Below are 22,466 nucleotides of genomic sequence, written 5' to 3'. Positions count from 1 at the left end.
TTGCTTTATGGTAGGTTTTATACTGATGGTTATGAACTTGGCCATGTGTGTTAGATTAGTGCGTTTTTGTAATGGGATATGCTCTGTTTACTCTTTTATGTTCAAATGGACTCCCTGGTAAGGACTTGCTGTACACAATTCTGGCATCCAGTGAGTGCTTTTGAAAATAATGGAAACCTAGGAATTCTACACGAGGCGATGGAGTCCAAAATCGGTAATCAAAATCAGAGAAACAAGTAATTTGCAGTACACTTTACACTGGGGCAAATATCTCTCCTCCTCTACCTCCTAGCTATACATGTGTATGAGAACTGCTGTAGTCACTAAAATACTGCTTTATCCTCTGAAAAAAAAATGCTAAATGGTAAGACTAGGGCATGTCTTAAATAAAAATAAAATCTAAATTTTTTTTTATTCTATAGGAAAACCCAGTGTCAAAGCAGATGAATCCACCTTCCCACGTGCCAGTCCCTGCTAAACCTTTTACTCTACTCCCTGCTAAAGAGATTCATGAAACAAAACTGACACCACCTCCTATGATTACTGACAGTGAGGCCACTGCTGTATCAACTGCAAAGTACGGTATTCTAAGGTCTTGCAAACATGTACTGGGTTCTTATGACCACTTGATTTCATAAAGTAGTGAGGTTGTACCATGGTAATCGCCATACCAACAGGGCCGCTTCTAGACCTTTTTTTTTTTGCTTCTCTATGCAAACTTTGAGGCTTCCTCTGCACCTCCCCCCCCCCCCCCCCCCCCGAATTGGAGTGATTGCACAGCACCTGACAATTTGCACAGCAAGTTATAGCTGCAATGAGCTCCGAAAAAATATCCTCAGTATAGGTTGGTAGCCAGGTATAGGTGCTCCAGTATATGTTGGCCAGGCCCTCTGTTCACCTCCTGTTTCTGCCTGGTGCTGTCCCCAGACTTCTGCCACGTGAGGAAGTCCCCTCATTTGGCATCATGGGATGGACCAGGCCTACATACCAGAGTAGTACCAAAGTCAAAGTGCTTGTACACCTTGGGGAACCGTATGCAGATGGAATTTTTACAGATCAGTAAAACTGCAGTTTGCAGGTCATACCTCCATGGTGTAGCAGGTTTGTATTTTTGTTTTTGTTATCCTGATCAGGTTTTCTTTTAATAGAACTTCAGTGTATTCCTACAGTTTTCTTTGAAGCAAGTACAAAACTTAATTTATGCAAAGGCCTGTCCTACCTTAATTGGAAATGTTTGGTCAGTTAATGAAAAGCTAAGCCACATGCTGGATTTTTGTATCCTTTTGCAACAGAGCCCCATTAGGTGCAATAGATAGTCTCTCACTTTGTAACGCCAGATTCTAATCTCAGCCAGGAAACCAGGTATGACGTTTGCATGCTCACACCATACTTGCATGGATTTCCCTACAATCCCATACAATCTTTAGTAGTTAATTGCGAAGTACCCCATCAACTTGGCCTCAAACTGTTGCATCAGGTGTTCTTTATGCAGGTATGATTAGACTAGGACCTAATTCTCCTATTTGAGTTTTAAAAGAGAACTCTGTGAAGGGCCATTGGATTTAGCACTTTGTAATTTATACTATTTGTATCTGTAAAAAAACACTAAATTCTACCCTTTGCTGAGAAAAGGAATCAGTTGCTATGATTAATGCCACACATTTCATATTGCTTATGTTTTATAATGGAATTCAAATGTTTAGGCGCTCCACACTGACCGAAACACTGGAAGTGTCACACCTAACTGCTGTCTTTTCAGGAGGAACAGAAGTAGAAAACGAGCAACTAATTACGCCTGCATACCAATGCAAATCAATACAGATTTCAGACTACAAATTAATACAGTTTTTCTTTCAGTTAGTTCTGGGAATTCTGTAGCACCTTAAATGGCTAAAACCTTTACGCAGCATTTTTATAGTAGATGTTTCACTTGCAAGCCTCTCTAGCCAGCTGCATGACTGGCCTGTTTGTAGATCACTGAAGATTAGGGATGATCGATGAGATGCAAATTGTTCTGAAATGATGCAAATATATGCAGTTTGAAAATGGACCAATCCTATATTTAAACCCATGTTTAAATTGATTGGTCCATTTTCAAGCTGCGTATAGTTTCATAAGAATTTGCATCAACTCAGAATTTGATTTGCATATCTGTGATAATCCCTACTGAAGATAATGGGAAAAGCAGATTGAGTCTGGGGTTATCTCTCTCTGGGGTTATTGACTTTCCAATAGCAGAAATGCTGTTTTCAGCAGTCTTATAAAGCTAGGGAAAGTGTATACAGTGATCAGTTACAATAAGTGGCACTTTAGGTTAACATGCCAGAGTTCTCCTTTAACATTTCATGACTTAATGAAGGATTTTTATCTGTTGTGAAAAATCTATATTTCTTACTCCCCAGGTGCGATAACTCTCCCGCAGAGATCAACAGACCTACAGATAAAGAAGATTCTAGTAAAAACACAGGTAGACTTGGACTTCAGGTCAGAACTTCTGCACGTCTTAAGTTCTTTCGTTTCCCCATCAAAATGCACCTATAGTATATGAGAACTGTAGTATGACCATAGCATAGGTCTCATTTTGCTAGTGGTTGTGAAGAACTCGCTGTATTCTGTTTCAGATCCTAGCCCTGAAGTGTTTGTACCAGCTTCAAAGGCCATTGCCACCATCCTCTCCAACACAGATACGATCATTGCCTGCAGTCGCAAATTAAGCCTGGCACAGAGGGTCCCTATGCAGGGCAGACACTCAATGCTGAAGAGTGCTAAGGTGAGAGGGTATTTTGGATTGAATTTAGTCTTGTTAAACTGGCACTAAGGGCCCTTTTCCACTTGCAATCGCTAGCGTTCACGCTGAACGCTAGCGATTGCTGAATCGCAATTACCGGCGATTCCCCGACGTTCGCCGCCTCGATTTTGCTATGCACTGCATAGCAAATATCGCTCCGCCGCGCGTTCGCATTCCTGACAAAAACGAATCGCGGTAGTGGAAATGACCTACCGCGATTCCTATGTTAAAAAGCAAACCGTAGCGATTGTAAAATCGCTAGCGGTTTGCGTTTTTGCGATTCAGCCAGCGCTGGTGGAAAAGGGCCCTAAGGGCTGGTGCACAGCAGAAGACCTTTTCTGAGCGCTTTGTGATTTTTTTTTTTTATTTATTTATTTTTGAAAGCTCCTGCTAATATTATCCTATTTGTTTGTTCTCACTGGAGCTATGTGATTCTTCCCATTTTCCCACTTGTGGAAATATACTAAATTCCACACCACTCCCTCTGCTCCCCTGCATAGCAACAGATACCTCACTGTCCTGGAGGCTGTTGACTCGTCTGTACACTGTCTGCAATGCTCTCACCAAAGCTGTTATATACTCATCCCTGCAGGGTTTTTTTTTTTTTTTTACAATGGATACTATTAAGGCTGAGTTCCCAATACACATTTTGTATTTTGTGTGAGAATTCACATGCAAATTTTAATACAGAAAAATATGCATATTTTTGTATGCAGTAACACGGTGATCAGCCTAGTGGTTCGATTAGGATGAGAGCATTGTCCTTTCCAAATCCCTAGGCTGCTGCATGACACCACTCCTGCACCACTGTCGCTCACCCACCGGCTAGTGACCTCTATACAGCCTTGGTCCTGCAAAGTTTACCATCTTATTAATTAGCTAATGAGTGTAGAGGAATGAAGATTAACCCTTGCAGTAGCTTCAAAACTTTTTTTTTTTTTGTAACCCATGCAATCCTCCACAGCAAGGGTTAGACAAGTGAGTGATTCCAGGCCTTCTATACCTCAGTTGCTTGAGGGAAGCAAGTTGGAGGTGCTGCATCCTTCTCTAATTTTCTCCCTAGTGTTAACCTGTAATCTGGTGGTAGTGGTGCAGTGCCATTTAATAGCAAATCATGGGCTGAGTTCTCTGCTGTGGTGATGGCCGTGTTCCCTGGGTACATCCTGTACTCTCCTATTCAAATGGCATTGCGTTAGTTTACTAGGCAGGAATTTGTTTAAAGCATTTCCGGTGGGTTTGCCAAAAGCAGCTTCTTAATGGCTGTCTTGCTTTTTCTTAAGCCCACCCATCTTCTCTTCACATGCCTGCTAGGGGAGGGTACTTGGAGGCGTTCAGCATGCTGGAATATGGCACTTGGCTCTCTGCTGTGAGATGCAGTATCTGCCCCATGACTTGTGCTGTTTAATGCTTGAGACCATAGATGAAATTTGAGTTTGATCCCATTTTAATGCGAAGCAAAATTTCTTGCCTAATTGTTGCCCTTTATTGCATCAGGCATCATCTGGAACCTCTCTAGTGCAGACAGCCTCACCAAAGCTTGCCCAATGCTCGATGTCTAATGTGCCAATTAAAGGTAAGCCCTCTCTATTTCATTTAGGTAGTAATTAAGCCATAATTGCTGAATGCACTGCTGTATTTAAGCTTTACATGGTGCCAAGTATTTGGAATCCGCCGGGCGGATCGCTCAAACTCAGTCTTATCACGCGAACGACAGTCTGTACACACGCCCGATTTAGCGGGCAGACGTCTGAACGACGGGACGTTCAAACGACCCGTCGTTCCAAAAAATCAGATGTGTGTATGGGCCTTAACTCTGCTGTTTTATCTTTTAAACGTGACTGCTTAGAGGCATGCCTGTATGCTTTTATCTGAGCATGCTGAAATGGATTTCCAGCCTATAATGGTGGTGGTTGTATATCTATATATATATATGTTGTGCTGAGCTTCCTAAATAAGGATTGCAACAGTAACATGAAGTTGAATCGCAATGAGACGTTTAATAAGTACAATTCAAACAGAGCTGGAACGGTCATGTAGCTCTTTCAGAAATTTGCTCGCAGTCTTAACGGTTAAGTTTAAATTGCTTCCAATAAAATGAGATTCACTTAAAGGACACTTGAGAGAATTTATACATACCTGGGGCGTCCTCCAGCCCCCTTGAGGTAGATGGCACCCTTGCTGTCCTCCCAGGCCACCTTGATCCTTGGCTTTCCGTCCCAGTAAAGCCTTTGGTTGACATGTACTGCGCATATGCATCTAGGCTGCACGCGATGCTGTCACACTCCTGGTGCTGTGCATGACTCTCCCTGTGATTTGGGCGGGCCACATGCGCTGTACGCGCAGACCAGCTGCAACAAAATGATTTACTGGTACTGAAAGCGGAGGATTGAGGCGGTCCAGGATGATGGTGAGGGGGCTGGAGGAAGTCCCAGGTATGTATAAATTCTCTTGTTTCAGGTACACTTTAAGGTGCCTATGAACTATACAATTTCCTATCCCATCATTTGGATCAGGCACTGTTGGTGGTACTGATCAGCAGCAAATGATTTGGGGCCTATTTCCACTGAGACAGAATCTGGGCCTTATTATTATTTATAGAGCGCTGACATCTTCTGCAGTGCTGTACAGCGTATATATTATGTCACTAACTGTCCCTCAGCGGGGCTCACAATGTAATCCGTACCATAGTCATATGTCTATATGTTGTAGTGTATGTATCGTAGTCCAGGACCAATTAATTTATCTGTATGTTTTTTTGGGATGTGGGAGGAAACCAGAGTGCTCAGAGGTAACCCATGCAGGCACGGGGAGAACATACAAATTCCTTGCAGATGTTGCCCTGGCTGGGATTCGATCCGGGAATCCAGCACCGCAAGGCGAGAGTGCTAACCATATTCCACTGTGCTGCCCCAAATCTGCAGAGTTTTCCTGCATGCGAGGGGGGGGGGGGGCGGGATGCTGCCATTTCAATGGTTTGCTGTCCAGATCACACTGGTGCAATTCTGGACAGCATGCTACAGATTTCTGCTGGAAGCAGCCAAATCGCTATAGCCGTGCATTGCACTATTCGGTGATTTGGGCTGCAGCTATGCAGCAGAACAGGAGCCACGTCCGAATTGGAAAGCGAACGGAAACTGACCCTTACCGATTGCCTGTCGATCCAGTTTTTGGACTGATTCATCTGTCATTCATCAGATTAGTTCATTTTTTTTATTTATTTATTTTTATTTCCGTTTGTGGTCTTGACGATTGTTAATGCACACCACCTGAAAGCTTGAGACTTCTGCTGCAGGCTGATTGTAAACAACTGATACTATATTTGTATGAATAATTTATTTAATCCGAGGAAGCTGTGGACTTTTTGTTTTATTTTAATGGCCCCAGGAAAAACAAAATAATCTGGCCAAAAAACCAGGAGGGCCCGTTTCCACTAGAGCGAATCCGCATGCGTTGTCTGCATGCGGATTCGCATAACTAATACAAGTGGATGAGACTGTTTCCACTTGTCAGTTTTTTGGTGCGTTTTTCTGTGCAGGATTTTACTGCACGGTAGGGCCTGCAGAATTCGCCTGCGTGTGGAATGCAGGCGATTCGCAGGCAATGTATTAGGGGAAAACGCACATGCGTTTTTTGCCGCGAAATCGCACTAAAACTAATGTACATTGAGCCAGGCAGTGACATGGTTAAAATCGCTGATAGCCTGCCTATGCGAAATCGCGGCAAAAATCGCATGCGGAATCGCATCCGCATGCGATTTTGTCAGCGGTGGAATCCCAGCGATTCGCACCGCACTAGTGGAAACGGGCCCTGATACACAGGTACGCTGATATGGTATGGCCATCACATTTTTCTATGTTCTTAAGCAGCACCTGCATCTTTCTTTCGTTCTTTTTTTTTTTTTTTTTTTTTTTTTTTTTTTTTTTTGTTTTGTTCTTTTGTAGGCATTTACTAACAGATATCTATTTTAACATTATTCAAGATCAATATTTTAACATCCTCTTTCCCCTATTCAGATCTAATATTCAGTCCCTGCCGTGTTCCAGACACATCCGCTGCCAGGAGCCTTGATGGGTCAGCCAGGAGAGTCCTGCAGACAAAGCCTTCCACTGTGGTTTGTATTCTAGGTTCATGAGTCTGTATGCTGTTGGGTTTTGCTGGGCAATAATGATTCTGAAGTGTCCTCTTGTCCTAGCAGGAAGTTTTACAATTTACAAATGATTTAGTCAGTGTTTGCCCGTTGTAAAATCTCTCCTCCTCCCTGACTTACAGTCTGAAATTAATCACATGGTGGCATCTTTACTGCTGGCAGGTGATATCTGTTGGAAGGAGATGCTTTTTTGGCAGTTGGAAACTGCTGTTATTTCCCACAATGCAACAAGGCTTCTACAGTATGTCAGTACCTAGGTGTTTACATAACACTGTGGGATGAGTTTCACCACAATCAGTCAAACAGAGCCCCCTGATCTGGTCAAGAAAAAATGTAATGATTTCTCATGGGAAAGGCAGCTGCTGATTGGGATGAAGTTCAATCCTTGGTTACAGTTCTTCTTTAACAATGTCTGCATGAAGTATCTTTGCTCAATATTTCAAGTATGACATTTTTTCTTGTAATAAACAAAAGATATTACACAGATGTCTAGTACCCTTACTAAAAATCCTTGTGCCGAAGTGGCTAGCTGATCAAGGCATACATTTAGCAGTGGCTGGATAGTGTACTGGTTAAGGGCACCGCCTTTGACATGGGGACCAGGGTTTGAATCCTGGCTAGGGTCAGTACCTTGAGCGTACCCTTAGTGGCTGCAGCTCTTGAGCACTTTGAGTCCGACAGGAGAAAATCGCTATACAAATACAGATTATGTTAAAATGGGTGTGAGACCTAACTATTGGTAACTTGTCATATTCCGCTATCTCTTGTTCCCGTTAGTAGAATATTGGTAATGCTACTGATAGTCTGATTGCTTTAGCTTAATGAGCAAACACTGCTGATAACAAAACAAAAACATTTTTTTTTTCACTTGAATGAAACACATTATACATCACGCTGAAATGTATCACCTTAAACTGAGAATAGTATAAGATTACAGGGAGGTTCTGGATAAGATTGCTGCAACACATACAATGATCTCCTAGGTATATTTTTAGTTCAGATTTGCTTTAATATGTATGATATAGTCTAACACATAAACCAGCTCATTACTTAAAGTACGCCTGCACTTTAAAGGACTACTAAGGGGGGGGGGGGGGGGGGGGGGGGGGGGAAGGGGTAAGGGAAAAAGAGTTGAACTTACCAGGGGCTTCTAATGGCCCCCCACAGACGTCCTGTACCTGCGCAGCCACTTACCGATGCCTCCGGTTCACTTCTAACATAGGAAAGCCACTGCGGGCGGCCGGGCTCCCGCTGACGTAACCAGCAATGAATCGCCCAGTACAGTCTGCGCCTGTGCAGTGCGCTCCTGGTGACGTTAGCGAGAGCACAGACACCGCCGTTCAGTGGCTTCCCTATATTAAAGTCGGGAATTCCAGAAGTGAACCAAAGCATTGGTAAGTGGCTGCGTGGGTACAGGACATCTGAGTGGGGCCATTAGAAGCCCCGGGTAAGTTCAACTCTTTCCCCTACTTTTTTTTTTTTTTTTTTAATTTTTACAGGTTTGACAGCACAAGGGAGTGTGATTTTGGAGGATAACTGCCACATCCTCCTCGTCTAGTAGATTCAATGGTCTAGTACAGTCGAAGATTTCATCTGACTAGAACGGGGACCCCTGGGGGCACAGATCTTTGAGTGGTGCAGTACTTTTGTTGCAGCACCACTTTAAACAGCATAAAGCTTATGAATGAAATCCCCTCTCAGTTCAGGGGTGCTTTAAAGCGGGATTGGCACCATAAAAATAACATTTCAACAGCAACTGGTCTGAGTGTGTTAAATTATAAATATGCTAATCCTGCATTCAAAACTTTAAAACTTTTTCTGCTGTTATGGTTTGGAATTACATACTTTAGGAGCACTAGCCCTTTAATTGCCATTGCCATTCAGTTGCATGCTGGGGGTTCCTTTTTATCTATAATATATTCCTCCTCTTCCTTTTATTTCTGTCATTCGCAAGATCATGAATTTATTTAGTGTAACACTTTATTAAAAATTTCTCCATGGGCTAAAAAACTGGCCAAAGTTTTAAAACTGGCTTTTTCGCTGTGCATTCTCCTCGACTGACCACTTGAAGTGACCAAAACTACATCCCTTCCTACTGTCCCTCATGTTCTGGTGGGTCTTATGACAATGCCACAGCAGAGCCCTCCAAACTAGTTTTCCAAATTCGTACATCATTGGGGACTAATCTTAGAGGAACACTTTCAAACCAAGTGTTCTAAAATGACAGTGTACAAATAATGTGTAAGTAGACACACACACACACACACACGCACGCACGTACTTGGCAGCACTTCCCAAACCATTCCTATCGCAAATGAAAACCATACAATGTTTCAAACTGGGATAATGCGCATGTGCAGCAGAGGGCTATGTTGCCATGGTGATGTGTATACAGTTGATCCTCTGGGCAGCGGAAGTGTCAGACATGTATTCAGCTTCTTTTGGGTTTCAGCAACATCAGCAATTACCCTGAGAGCCAGACAGGATAAGAACTGACTAACAGCTTGTACAATTAGCTAGCTGATTTTGGGGGTTGATTCACTTTGTAGGACGAGATCCCCGCACTTTGGCCTAATAGGCTGCCTGTCAAGTGACAGCGTATTGGGCCAAAGTGCGGGGATCTTGTCCTACAGTTACTGGACCTGACAGGGTCCAGAGTGGAGCAATTGGAGCAGCCGTTTGTTTTGGGGTAGCACAAGTAAGTTAGTAGTGCATGCTACAGCAGTAGCGTGCACTACTTTTAAATTTATTTATTTTTTGCGCTGCTTGAGCAGTGTAGCGTAGCGAATCAACCCCTACTGATTTGTATGTGAGCCAGATGTAGCCATCAAGAGCCACATCTGGCTCCTTGCCATAGGTTCCCTACCCCTGTACAGTTAATCGATAGTGTTCCTTTAAAACACTCCATTTAAGAACACCAGGCAGTCACTTTAGTGTGACAAAACTAGTTGGCTGACGTCTATTGCAGTATCGTCACAAGACCCATGCCACAGGAACACAAGAGTAGGAAAGGATGCGGTTTTGGGTACTTCAGGTGGTCTCTGTTCTCATATGCTTTCAAATGGCTGTTAGGCTGTACCTCCATATTCCTCACTACAGGCCATGCTGAATGTTATTGCACTGTTGTTCATTCGTCTACTGGTTCAATTGGATGATGATTAAAATGCCTTGTGATCAGTAAGAGGAGGAAAACACAGCTGTCCTCTTAAACTGCATCTGCAGTTGGTAGCTGGATGTTTACCATTGGATAGCTAATCAAAATGAATAAAGCTGCACCCAATAGGGATCTCTCATATGGTAAACGGGCAATGTGGCACTTGCTATATGCCCATCACATGGGATGGTACTATCTGTATTTAATTTCCTTTTTCAAGTACTTCTATTCTTACATGTTTTAAATGCAAATAATATTTTAATAATGCTCAAGCAATGGATAGTTTATCAGCCATAATCATCTATCTTATCATATTCATATGTTATAGAGCTACTTCCAGCCTTCCTGCAGTTCTTCAAAGCCACCAGTATTTCCAAAAACTCCTAGAGCTCTGGCGCTAGAGATGGCCAACAAGCGCTTTGAAATGGATTACACATGTGTTCAGGTATGTAGAAAGTTGCAGGGAAGACATGTATTGGATGTTTGATACTGTTCACTTACTATACAAGTTTGCCTTTTTATATTCTACTAAAATGTTATTATGCAGAGTTCATCACAGTCAGCTGTAAAGTGGGCAGATGAGCATACCCCGACAACCGCATTGTGTGAAAATGAACCTGAGATGGTGAGTTTGTTTGTATGGTTCACCTGTGACTAATACACAATTAGTCTGCGCTACGGATAGGCATGTACAATGCAGATCAATACAACGTGGTGCGCATTAACTAATGTACTGTCATACAAAAACCATCCAAGAAAGAATTAACTGCGCTCATAGGCTAGGGTAAAGTATAAAGTTCAGTCCCAATATCAAGAATCCAGTTGTCTTCAATCCAACGGCATCTGAGTGATCCAATTCCAGGAGACTAGGACGGCTCCACGATATCCAGCCAACATGTCAAGTAAAATAAAAATAAGAGGCACATAGCATAATCCAATTACATAATAGATGCCAGTCACCTCTCCAATGTGATCACAGCCCAGCACCCAGTGCAGAAACACACTCTGATACTCCTGTTATAGTCAAGAGTTTTGTGTTTTTTCTGAAGCCATTTAACACACCTGTAGGTTTTGGGATGTGGAACTAATGTACCTGGTGAAGTCCCACGCAAATACTAGAAAAAACCTATAAAGTCTGTGCAGATGGGGACCATGTTGGAAATCAAACCTCACATGTTAGTAGGGAAAGAATGCTGGCCACCATATTACTATAGACCAGGCATGGGCAAACTCGGCCCTCCAACTACAAGTTCCACAATGCATTTGCCTTTGAGTCATGACTGTGGCTCAGACTCCTGCAATTCATTGTGGGACTTGTAGTTCCTTAACAGCTGGAGGGCCAAGTTTGCCCATGCTTGCTATAGACCAAAAGGTTGTATGAAATAGTTTGGACTGTAATTGTTTTCTGCCTTTATATTTTTGTAGGAACGAGTAGCTGTGCGGTTGTTCTTAGATGGAGATTGTCCAAGAGACTCTGACAAGGAAAAGGTAGGTTAACTTTGTAACTGACATAAGTGTTTATATTGCATGTATAGTATAATATCATAGAAAACTCAGATATAGGAAGACTTAAAGGACTTACGAGGCCAGATTTGTAAAAAATACATAAAAAAAGTTAGATACCTGTGTGTTTGCAAGGCACGGAGGACGCCGTCCGCGCCCTCCGTGCCGTTCTGCCTGGTCCCCGCTGCTTAATATGCCCCCGAACGACCCCCGACCGCACGGCCCGGGTCGGGCTCTCCAGCCTGTACCAAGATGGCCGCCGGAGCTGGCCGCGGCTGTGCAGTCCGCATAGCTGCGAGTGCGGCTGCGCAGCTCTAAGGCCAACTCCCCAATCCACGCTACTGTTACGTGGATCGGGGGGTTGGCCTTAGAGCTGCGCAGCCGCACTCGCGGCTATGCGGACTGCGCAGCCGCGGCCAGCTCCGGCGGCCATCTTGGTACAGGCTGGGGAGCACGACTCGGGCCGCACGGTCGTGGACCGTTCGGGGGCATATTAAGCAGCGGGGACCAGGCGGAACGGCATGGACAGTGTCCTCCGTGCCTTGCAAACACACACAGGTATCTTAACTTTTTTTTTTATGTATTTTTTACAAATCTGGCCTCGTAAGTACTTTAAGGTATAGTAAACAAACGTTAGTTGTAATGTCGGGCATAGTAAACGTGGATATACTAGAACTTTGGTTGTGGTGAACCTATTTTTTGGCCCCTGCGGTACTCTGCATCAGGTATATCTGTAAATTGGGAGGGCGAATGCATCATGCGTCAGAGACCCGTGAGCGGGTCAGCATCTGCACGCTACTCTGGGCCCGTGTGAATTACCTCAAAAGTACCGGTAGTGCATGGGCTAAAGACCGCAAGCTACATCAACCTATGCTTCCCGTGTAAGCTGCTGTCTGATTACTGAATGCTAAATTCCCTGCATATTGAGCACTGCACTGCGCATTACTGTACTTGATTAAAGAGAATCTGTATTGTTAAAATCACACAAAAGTAAACATACCAGTGCGTTAGGGGACATCTCCTATTACCCTCTGTCACAATTTCGCTGCTCCCCGCCGCATTTAAAGTGGTTAAAACAGTTTTAAAAAGTTTGTTTATAAACAAACAAAATGGCCACCAAAACAGGAAGTAGGTTGATGTACAGTATGTCCACACATAGAAAATACATCCATACACAAGCAGGCTGTATACAGCATTCCTTTTGAATCTCGAGAGATCATTTGTGTGTTTCTTTCCCCCTGCATCTCTCATGCACTGAAGTTTCAGGCTGCTCGTTTCTTCCTGCAAACAGCTTTGCCCTTGTCTGTAATTCCTCACTATGTGAAAGCCCAGCCAGCTCAGAGGACTATTTATCCAGCTTGTAAAAGATAAGAGAGAAGAGAGAAGCTGCTCTAATCTAAACAACATACAGCAGTGTGCAGAGAGGGGCCAGGAGGGGGAGATGCATCACAGAACCACAACACTGAAGAACTTGGCAGCCTTCCAGACACAGGCTGACAAGTCTGACAAGTGAGAGATAAGTTGATTTATTACAGAGACTGTGATAGTACAAAGTGCTGCAGTAAGCCAGAACACATTAGAATAGCTTTTGGAACTTGTAGGATGATAAAAAACAGGATGCAATTTTTGTTACGGAGTCTCTTTAAGCCTAGATACTGTCTGTGCACTTACATGTTAGCTTGTTGAGCTGAGGTACTTGCCTGTCATCTGACTAGCTTGTGCATGTTTGCGATGTATGTCCAGTACTGTACCTGTTCTGAATCTGGTGCTGTATTGAATGACATGGCTTAAGCATGGCTGCAACACTACAGTATTATCCTAGCTGCACAGGCATGTGAAGCACACTATCGGTACCTGCAGTAACTGGTGAGGCCTATCTTTCCTATGCAAGCTGTTGCATGATTGCATGCAAATCCCTGCATATTGAGCACTATGCATTTTGATCTAGCTTAGATGCTGTCTCTGCTCATACTAATGCCATTGAAGAGAGATAATAACTTCCAATTGACTAAGGATACTGTACTACTGTATACCATGTGCTTGAGAGTGACAAATTCTAATGTAGTACACTGCTTGGATAGGTCCATTGGAGTTTAGTATAAAGTTACTACTGTAGTATCTAAAAGTGGTGCACTCATGCGATCTTGCATTTATATAAAAAAAAAGTCATCACATGAAGTGTTTGTTTTCTTCCCAAATTTTGCTCATTGTTGAACACTGCAAAGATTCTGGTGGTTTTAGAAGTGCCACCTAGTGTGCCATACAACTGCGGCCAGCATTCATTCAGGATTTCTCTATTGTGTCTTGAAGAACTGATGCCTGCAGAAACCATTCTAGTTTGCTTCCTGTGGCATCTAATACTGGTAGCTGTCAACAGAATAACAATGTAACGCTTGCAAAACATTCACTGTTGGTAGGAAGGCAGGATAGCTAGCAGCTAATGCTGCAAATCAGTTGCTAGCAACTCAGTTGCCCATGTTACATGGCCTTAGGGCTCGTTTCCACTATCGCGAATCCGCATGCGTCCCAACGCATGCGGATTCGCACATCTAATGCAAGTGGATGGGCCTGTTTCCACTGTAGCGTTGTCGAGGTGCGTTTTTTTTCAGCGGTGAAAAAACGCACAAAAGAGCCGCAGAATTCGCCTGCGAGTGGAATGCATGCAAATCGCATGCAATGTATTTAATAGGGAAATCGCATGCGGCTTCCCCATACGTTTTTGCCACGAATTTGCATGCGAATTCGCATAGGTACGAATGTAAATTCACACAGGCAGTGACATGGTTAAAATCGCATATACCCTCACCTATGTGAATTCGCATGCGAATTTGCGTCAAACGCATGGGGAAGCGCATCCGCATGCGATTTCATCAGCGGTGGAATCCAGGCGATTCTGCACCGCAATAGTGGAAACGTGCCCTTAGGCCTTGTTAACATCTACTTAGCGCAGATGGCTGTGAGATCAGAACGCAACGCATATGATCGCTTGCCATCTGCACTGCTGATCCCATCCATTGACAGTGATGGGATCAGCCCTGCGCTTGCGGGCAAAATGCAGGCAGCAGTACGCAAGCGCATCATAGCGCATCGTACTGCTGCGCAGCGCAGTAGATCTGAACGGCAGAAGGGCTGTCTATGCCCTTCTGCCGTTCCTGCATGTCACCGCGTCATACGCGCTTCCAAATGCGCACGGAAGCGAGTATGATGTGAACGAGGCCTTAAAGTGAACCCGAGGTGAAAATGAACTGATAAACAATTGGATCTGTCGTCCTACTCCTAAAAATGACATTTTTAGAGACTGCATGGTTTTATTTTATGTATAAACCTTTACAATGTAGATTTGTTTAAAAGTGTACCAGAGACGAAGCAACCTGCTTTAATTAATACTTTATAATAGTAGGGACATGAGAAAAGACACTTAAGGTGCCCATACACTTATTCGATTTCCTGCCGATAAACAGCAGATTCGAGCACTGTGATCGAATCTGCTGTGAAATCGATGCGCAAACGCTGACCGATCGCTTTCCGTCCGAAATCGATCGTTCTGTCCACGCAGAAGATTATGCTTGATCGCCGGCGGGTTGGAAGTGCGTCGATAACAGCGGTCGAATGTCCGACCCAGCGCTGGTGGCAATACATTGCCTGTTACACCGGTGCGTGTCCCCGCTGTCCCTTCTCCGCGCTGGGCTCTGGCTGGCTTCACTTCCTGTCGGGGAAAGTTTAAACAGTAGAGCGCCCGCTGTTTAAACTTCCCCGACAGGAAGTAAAGTGAAGCTGAAGCCCAGAGCAGAGAAGAGGCAGCGGAGACCGGAAAAATTGCGTCGGCCGGATCAGGTAATGTATGCTGGGGGCAGCGGCAGCTCCGCAGATTATGAATCGGTTTCATAGTGAAATCAATTCAAAACTTGTTTGCAGTGTAGGCAGCCAATAGATCCCTCATTGATCAGATTCGATCACAGAGGGATCTATCTGCTGTCCAATCTAGTGGCAATCGACCAGCGTATGGCTGCTTTTACCCTGCTGTCTGATCTGCCCTGTGAGCTTTTATTCCCCCCCCCCCCCCCTGTAAAAACCACTGACTGAGTTCTGTTGGCTTCTTTATCAGGAAGCTCTATAACAGGGGGAGCAGTCTGCTCAAATCTCTCTCTCTCTCTCTCTCTCTCTCTCTCTCTCTCTCTCTCTCTCTCTCTCTCTCTCTCTCTCTCTCTCTCTCTCTCTCTCTCTCTCTCTCTCCCCCCCCCTCCCCCCCTGTGTTCTCCCTGTCTGTGAGCTGGCATCTGAGAGCAGTGCCAGTTTATTTATCTACCCAGATAATTGGTGGCTGGGCTTGTTGAACACATTATCTCTCCCCATCTGAGCCAGGAACTCTATGTACAAAGATGAAATGTAGCTGTGCTTTGGTTTTACAGGAATAAGTAAAAGTAATTGTGCCTGTGTGTATATGTTTGCAGGTTTTTTCCCTATGTCTCCCTGCATACATAATTTAATGGAGAACTTTACACATTGTGACACTAACCCGGAAGTAGACAGTGGCCATCTTGGATTTTAGACAGGAATAGCCTGTATTTGACCTACACTTCCAGTGATACTATTCAATCACCTATTATGAGATTGCAAGGAACAAAGCTGTGAAAACTTTTGTGGCTTGTTGTATGCAAGAGCAGGCAAGCCAATGGTTTTCTGTCAGCACTGGTGACCAACGACTGTATGTGCTCTGGGCTTTCATTGGTAACGCAAGGCGTTTTAATTTTTCAGAGGATCTAAATACCAAGATCTTTCCACGATTGTATACTGTTTGTTCATATCCAGTGCTGAATTGTGGTAGAAGTATTCTTATTTCCTGCCAACATCATAGAAACATGTAAAGAGCTACAGAACCCAACATCCACATTTTTTTCCCCCTATCCTTTATGTGGAGAGAGCGCTACACCAGAAATTACCTCTACATTTAACCTTTACCAACATATGCTTCTTCCACTCTGTTTTTGAAATTTTAGAAGATTCTAGAAATCTGATTGCTTTTGCTTGAGCTCAAGCTGTCTCAATAGAAAGCATTAGAGGGAGGGTAAGGAGACTTGTTACGATACATTCTGGAACATGATCAGAGGGCATGGAGCATCTGTTGCACATTTTTTTTGTGTGAAAGTAAACTGGATCATTGTGGCAGTTTGCTGTTGTAGTAGTTTGTGATGCTTCTCTTCACCTTCTGCTGCTCATTTTCACCTTCTGCCTTTTTATTAAATAGGAATCCACTGCGGTGTCTAATCTACAGAGGGTGTTGGAAAGCCCTTCAATACAGCAGAAAGAGGCAGAGCTGCCTGAAAACTCTGTTAATAAAGATGGGCAGCTTCAAGATTTGCAGTTGCACGAAAACGTGCAGCCGCCACCCTCCTCACAGCCAAGTGAGCCCTCTACTAGCAGTGACCCTTGTATACGGCCCTCTGTGCCCCTCTCCTTTCTAGCTCATCCTGCTGTACAAGCCCTGCAGTCTAGCACTTTAGGTAAGTGAAGCGTTAGTGACCATTAATGGATTGTGTTGCATGGTTTTAGCTTTATCTTTATGCTATAGTTTGATAAGGTTGCAAGATGTCGGTGAATGATGCATGTCTTTACCATTCCTCCTAGGTTCTTGCTCTTTACCTGATATTGCACGATTACGACTACAAGCTACAGTATCTGCCAAGCAGAAATTTCTGGAAGCCCGGCTTGATAAAGAATGTGCCTTCTATACATCTCTAGGGGCTGTCGGCTCAATTAGAAGCTGTGAGGACCCTGTATCTAGCTTTCTGGAGAGGCAAGAAGACATGGTAAGTGTACATGCAATATGTGGATTAGCGCTCTCTCTCCTATACATTGCTACTGGTTTTCAAAGGTTCTCCTGAACTGAAAATCACTGAAAACACTCCGTCCAACCTGACCTGGATTTATTAAAATTGTCTATTGGGCAGAACGTTTGCTACCCTCATTGTGTTCATATCCAAACATGGCAAGGATTTCTGAACGATCAGGGAGTTGAAGTTTTACTAATTTCAGGATAGTTTCTGTGGGTGCATGTATGTCACACAATCCCTAATTTGCTAATATATCTGCATGCCTTTGGTATTTCCCTGACCAAATCCAGTCTGGGTTTACTAGGTCAGTTATAGAGCAAGTTTACAGAAAAAGGTACAGCAGAGGGGAAAAAATCACAACCTAGCAAAGTTAGAAGTTAGAAGCTGGATCTACAAATGATTGATACTTGCCACGTAATTCATGTGTGATACTCTGTGAACCTGCAGGTCAGCATCTTTAGTGCTGTCAGCATGAAGAAAATTAAGTGGCAAAAACTGTCCTTACTATAAATACAGACTATAGCCTCAATTTACTAAGCTTAACTCCTGTCTTTAATAACTCTTCTGAGCTGTTTTACAGTTATCACCATGGTAATATAATTGTGATAACTGTAAAACAGCTCAGAAGAGTTATTAAAGACAGGAGTTAAGCTTAGTGAATTGAGGCCAATGTGATGGGCTAAAAGGTGCCAGGAAACTTATAGCCATGACTAAAACCTCACACTGTCAGATGGGTTTCACCTCTATCAGCCAAACAGATGTCCCTGGTGAACTATTACACAAAAGGTAAAGATATTGCTTGGTAAAGGGGGTATTGGCTACTAATTGGGATGAAGTTCAATCCTGGATTAAAGTTGCTTTAACGTGTTCACAGTTCTCCGGTTCAGGAAAACAAAACCAATTTTCACAATGGCCCTGATTTACGATTAAGATGTGGCAAACTATTGTAAGGATGTTTTGTCTTTCATGGTCTGCTTACGATTGAGATATGAAAGAGACCAAATGATTTTATATACATATCAGTAACGAGTTGGAGCATGTATATAAATTTCCCGCTTCCCAATAGTTTTATTAATGGTATTTGGGTCTCTGGGAATTAAAGGTGGATATTTGGTGTGAACGATCATGAATTCAGTCATGGGGCATGCCTTTATTACAAAAATATGAACATTTTGTCAACATCTTAAACGATACCAGAGCCAAGGCTGGAGAAATGGGAGGATCAGGCATTTATGGGGAACTGTACTAATGGCCACCACTCTCCCCATTCTCCATTAACACCCCCCCCCTTCTCATCTAAAGACCCCCCCCTGCGGGTCGCCAGGTGTCTCCATCACTGCGCAGATGTTGGCCCAGCAGCATGCGTCCTACAGCACGTGACCATGGCCAGGAGCACTCTGCATGAAGTTGTGATGTCATTGGCATGCGCATGTCTTTCCCGGCTGCAGTCGAGCGCTGTAGGACGTGTGCAGCCGGGCCAATGTCTGCACAGTGATGGTGACTCCTGGTGACCTGGAGGAAGAGAAAAAAAGGTGAGAAAGAGGGATGTCAGTTTCTGAAACCTTTTTTGGCCCTGGTATCCTTTAAGGAGCACACATCTAAACACACTTTACTAAAACTACTGTAAATGTGCCATATTGGTTATTGTATAACATTTTTCAATACAGAACTCATTCTATTCCTATTTTGGGTATGATTCACCAATCTAAATTATGTAGGGAAGGACTAGGGAATGTCTCCCTGTATTATGACTGAGAGGGTGTAAAAGAGGGACACATGTAGACAATATGTAAGAAGCACTGAGTATTCAGCTCAACACATTTCATGAATAGATTCACTTTAAGAAAAGTGTTCAACATCCACAGGTTATGATGATAGATGTACCCATGGCATAAACAAATGAAAATGTAATTTGGCTTCCAAGGTCTCAAAAAAACAAATGGGCGCATGCACCACAAGTGAGGAAAGCAGGGTGGGTAGATGAAAGGTTAGGTGGGGAGGAAGAGGTGATGAGGAACCCAGCTGACTCCTAGGCCTCTTTCGCACAGGAATCTGAAGGCAGTTCATTCACTGTCAGCTGCTCCCATGCTATGGCCAGACACTTGGTAGTGTACAGGCAGCAGAAAAAGCGACTTCCTTATTGAATCACATCTGAGTGCAACCATGGTTTTGTTTTTGTTTTCATTCCTTCTTTTGCTGCTGGTAACTGCATCATGTTTCAAACGCTGACGTGTGGGGTTACAAACCCTGTAATATAATTGGGAGTAAGGTCCTTTTTACATATACAGGAAAAGGTAAAAAAAACAACCTTTGAGTCCTTTTTGGGGTCATCCACTTCACCTGCTTACAGACTTGTATGAATAGAAAGGACCACAGAGTAAACTAAAAAAGATAGAGGATTCATGCAAGGTCTTTATGGTACAAAAAAAATCAAAACATCAGACATTTTATGTAATTCTTTTGCATTTGTGTCAGATTTTTCGTTTTTTTATTTATTTTTTTTGTATCATAAAGACCTTGCATAAATCCTCATTCTTTTTTGGTTTACTCTATGGTCCTTTCTATTCATATACCATATATACTCGCTAGTAAGCTGACCCCCCCCCCCCCCCCCCAAACTTGTACCTAAAAAAAACAGGGAAAAATGATTGACCCCAATTTAAGCCGGGGGTATGAAATGCTGGCCGCGTGATCCCCCCCCCCCCCCCCCAGTGTGTCCCAGTATAGCTAGTATAGAGCCCAGTATGGGTGGGTAGGTAGTTAGTGCCCCTCCCCGCAACCCCCCCCCCCCCCCCCCCCCGCGGCCGCCTCTGCTATTACCTTAGGCGGCGCCGCTTCCTCTATCCCCGTCCTGCTCCAGTAACTAATTCACAGCAGCGCGCCCCTCGGCGGCTGCTGTGTGACGGAGGAAACCATAGAGAGCGGCTTCCTGTAGCGGCGATATGTATCGCCGTTACTATGGGAACGCTCTATGGTTTCCTCCGTCATCACACAGCAGCCGCCGAGGGGCGTGCTGCTGTGAATTACTTACCGGAGCAGGACAGGGATAGAGGAAGTGGCGCCGCCTAAGGTAATGGGGGGAGTGGGGAGGGGCACTCACACACACACACACACACACACACACACACACACACACACACACACACACACACACACACACACACACACACACACACACACACACACACACACACACACACACACACACACACACACACACACACACACACACACACACACACACTTTTGGGGGGTGAAAAATTCGGCTTGCTTGCGAGTATATATGGTAAGTGGGTTACAAACCCTGCCATTCGGCTGCATTAAATTCCAGTCTCCAGGAGCTTGGCAGAGCCCTTAGGAGACTGGTTTCATGTTGGTTGGGGCTTTGTAGGACTGGGCCATGCTCCTCTTCCTCCTTTGACTGACTAGGCCAGCCTCTACTCTGTTTCTGAGCTGGTGTACGGGTGAGCAGGAGGCTACACACCTATACCAGGAAGTATATAAGCCGTGCTGGGAGAGACTGTCTGTATACAATGCATCCTCACCCTTAGCAGGTACTCTATATCAAGTGTTCTGTCCGGTTCACTCTGGACGGACCAAAAACTGATCCATGTAAAAACTGATCCCTGTGGATCAGTGTTTTTATTGGTATCCGTTTTTGATCTGTTACCCAAACTTGCGGTCAGTCTGGTAGAACGTGCTGAACGGATCCGTTCTAATGGAGTAATGTGAAGGGATCCTATAGGATCCGTTCGCCTCCGTTATACATAGACTGTTTTTAAGGCCACTGTGAACTGGGTCCTAACCCAGGTTTGCTACAAATGGATTTTGTAACTAGCACCTGTTTTTTCATTGAAATGTCATCTTACATTTTTATTTTCATGTTTCCCTATTCTAGCACTTTGCACCTATACATCCAGAGTCATGATGTCTTAAAGTCCTGTGATCCTTTCCATCGCTTCCATAGGCCAGGAAGAGGCATCTGCGATTAGCAGTGCTACTCAACACCATACAGAGCATTTTAGCTGTAAGCTGACCAGGAACTGCTATACATGGTGTGTAGGTATCTGTGGTTATACTTCAGATGCTACATACTGTTTCCACAATACTTCTAAACCACAGTTACATTCCTGTATAGCTTAAGAAGCTGATTCCTACTGAGAAATATGCTGAGTACTGAGTGAAACTGGTTATGCAGTGAAGTCATGCGTATCAAATAGGATGCTTATTCTGCTACGGCTTTAGCTTTTGGTTAAATTGTAAATCTACAGCAGTTTACTAGGATATTTCAGCTAAAACCAGAAGGGTATCCTTCACATGTTGCTCAGTGGTGGCACAACAGAGCTCCTACCCTTAGCTTCCTATGCTACAGTGCAACAAGACTGTATATGATTTCCTTGATGGCAGTACTTGAAGTGACCGCACAGCCTGAAGTAATTCTATTCTGAGACCTCATCAAACCTGCATAGAGGAGTACCAAACTAGCTTAATATTTTGGACTTTGTACAATCCTCGATCCCCTAAATGCAGCTGGCCCAGCAAAAAGTTTGTGAAATCTGGGTACCCCTCAGGTCCTGTATTTATGCCATCTTTTATATTGTACCATTACTTTTGGTACCACCAAGGCTGTTTTATAAACCTCTAATTCTGTACTAATGTTAATAAATAAAACACTATTTATATTTTGCAATTTAATATTCTGTTTTGTCCTTATGTTGGATAATCTGAATGCTTTTGTTAACAGTGTAAACAAATGAACAACCTTGTCTGAGATTAGTTTTGCACCTAAGTGCATAAAAATCGATAATTGATGAAACCATACACTTTTTTTTATATTTTTTTTTTATTAATTTTTTTGTTTTTGAATTAGTCTAAAATAACTTTTTTTTTTTTTTACCGCACTTTTATCACTTTTTTTCCCCACAAATGGTCATTTCGGGCAAAATGAATGTGAACATGGCTATACTTGGTTGGTAATTTCCAACATTTTGTTACCTAATGCATGTGAATGGAGGCCATTGAAACATCTGCAAGGAATGACAA

The 22,466-nt window shown here is 43.6% G+C and overlaps 1 protein-coding gene across 3 annotated transcripts in view; it reads left to right on the top strand.

Moving 5' to 3' along the window:
• TROAP (trophinin associated protein) overlaps positions 1–22,118 on the top strand; it is a 46,019-nt gene extending 23,901 nt beyond the window's left edge. For all 3 annotated transcript variants that reach the window (XM_068267668.1, XM_068267669.1, XM_068267667.1), the window contains exons 7-17: positions 423–577; positions 2,403–2,467; positions 2,622–2,770; positions 4,283–4,361; positions 6,802–6,899; positions 10,418–10,534; positions 10,637–10,714; positions 11,515–11,577; positions 16,838–17,093; positions 17,218–17,399; positions 21,322–22,118. In XM_068267668.1, the coding sequence (XP_068123769.1) occupies positions 423–577; positions 2,403–2,467; positions 2,622–2,770; positions 4,283–4,361; positions 6,802–6,899; positions 10,418–10,534; positions 10,637–10,714; positions 11,515–11,577; positions 16,838–17,093; positions 17,218–17,399; positions 21,322–21,351 (1,272 nt within the window). In that variant the 3' untranslated portion in view covers positions 21,352–22,118. The remainder of the gene's footprint in view (positions 1–422; positions 578–2,402; positions 2,468–2,621; positions 2,771–4,282; positions 4,362–6,801; positions 6,900–10,417; positions 10,535–10,636; positions 10,715–11,514; positions 11,578–16,837; positions 17,094–17,217; positions 17,400–21,321) is intronic.
• The last annotated feature ends 348 nt before the right edge of the window (positions 22,119–22,466 follow it).

Source organism: Hyperolius riggenbachi, chromosome 2 (genome assembly GCF_040937935.1).
Source record: "Hyperolius riggenbachi isolate aHypRig1 chromosome 2, aHypRig1.pri, whole genome shotgun sequence".
Lineage (NCBI taxonomy): Eukaryota > Metazoa > Chordata > Amphibia > Anura > Hyperoliidae > Hyperolius > Hyperolius riggenbachi.
The sequence above is the reverse complement of the archived record's forward strand: the minus strand, read 5'-3'. Positions and strand labels throughout refer to the sequence as shown.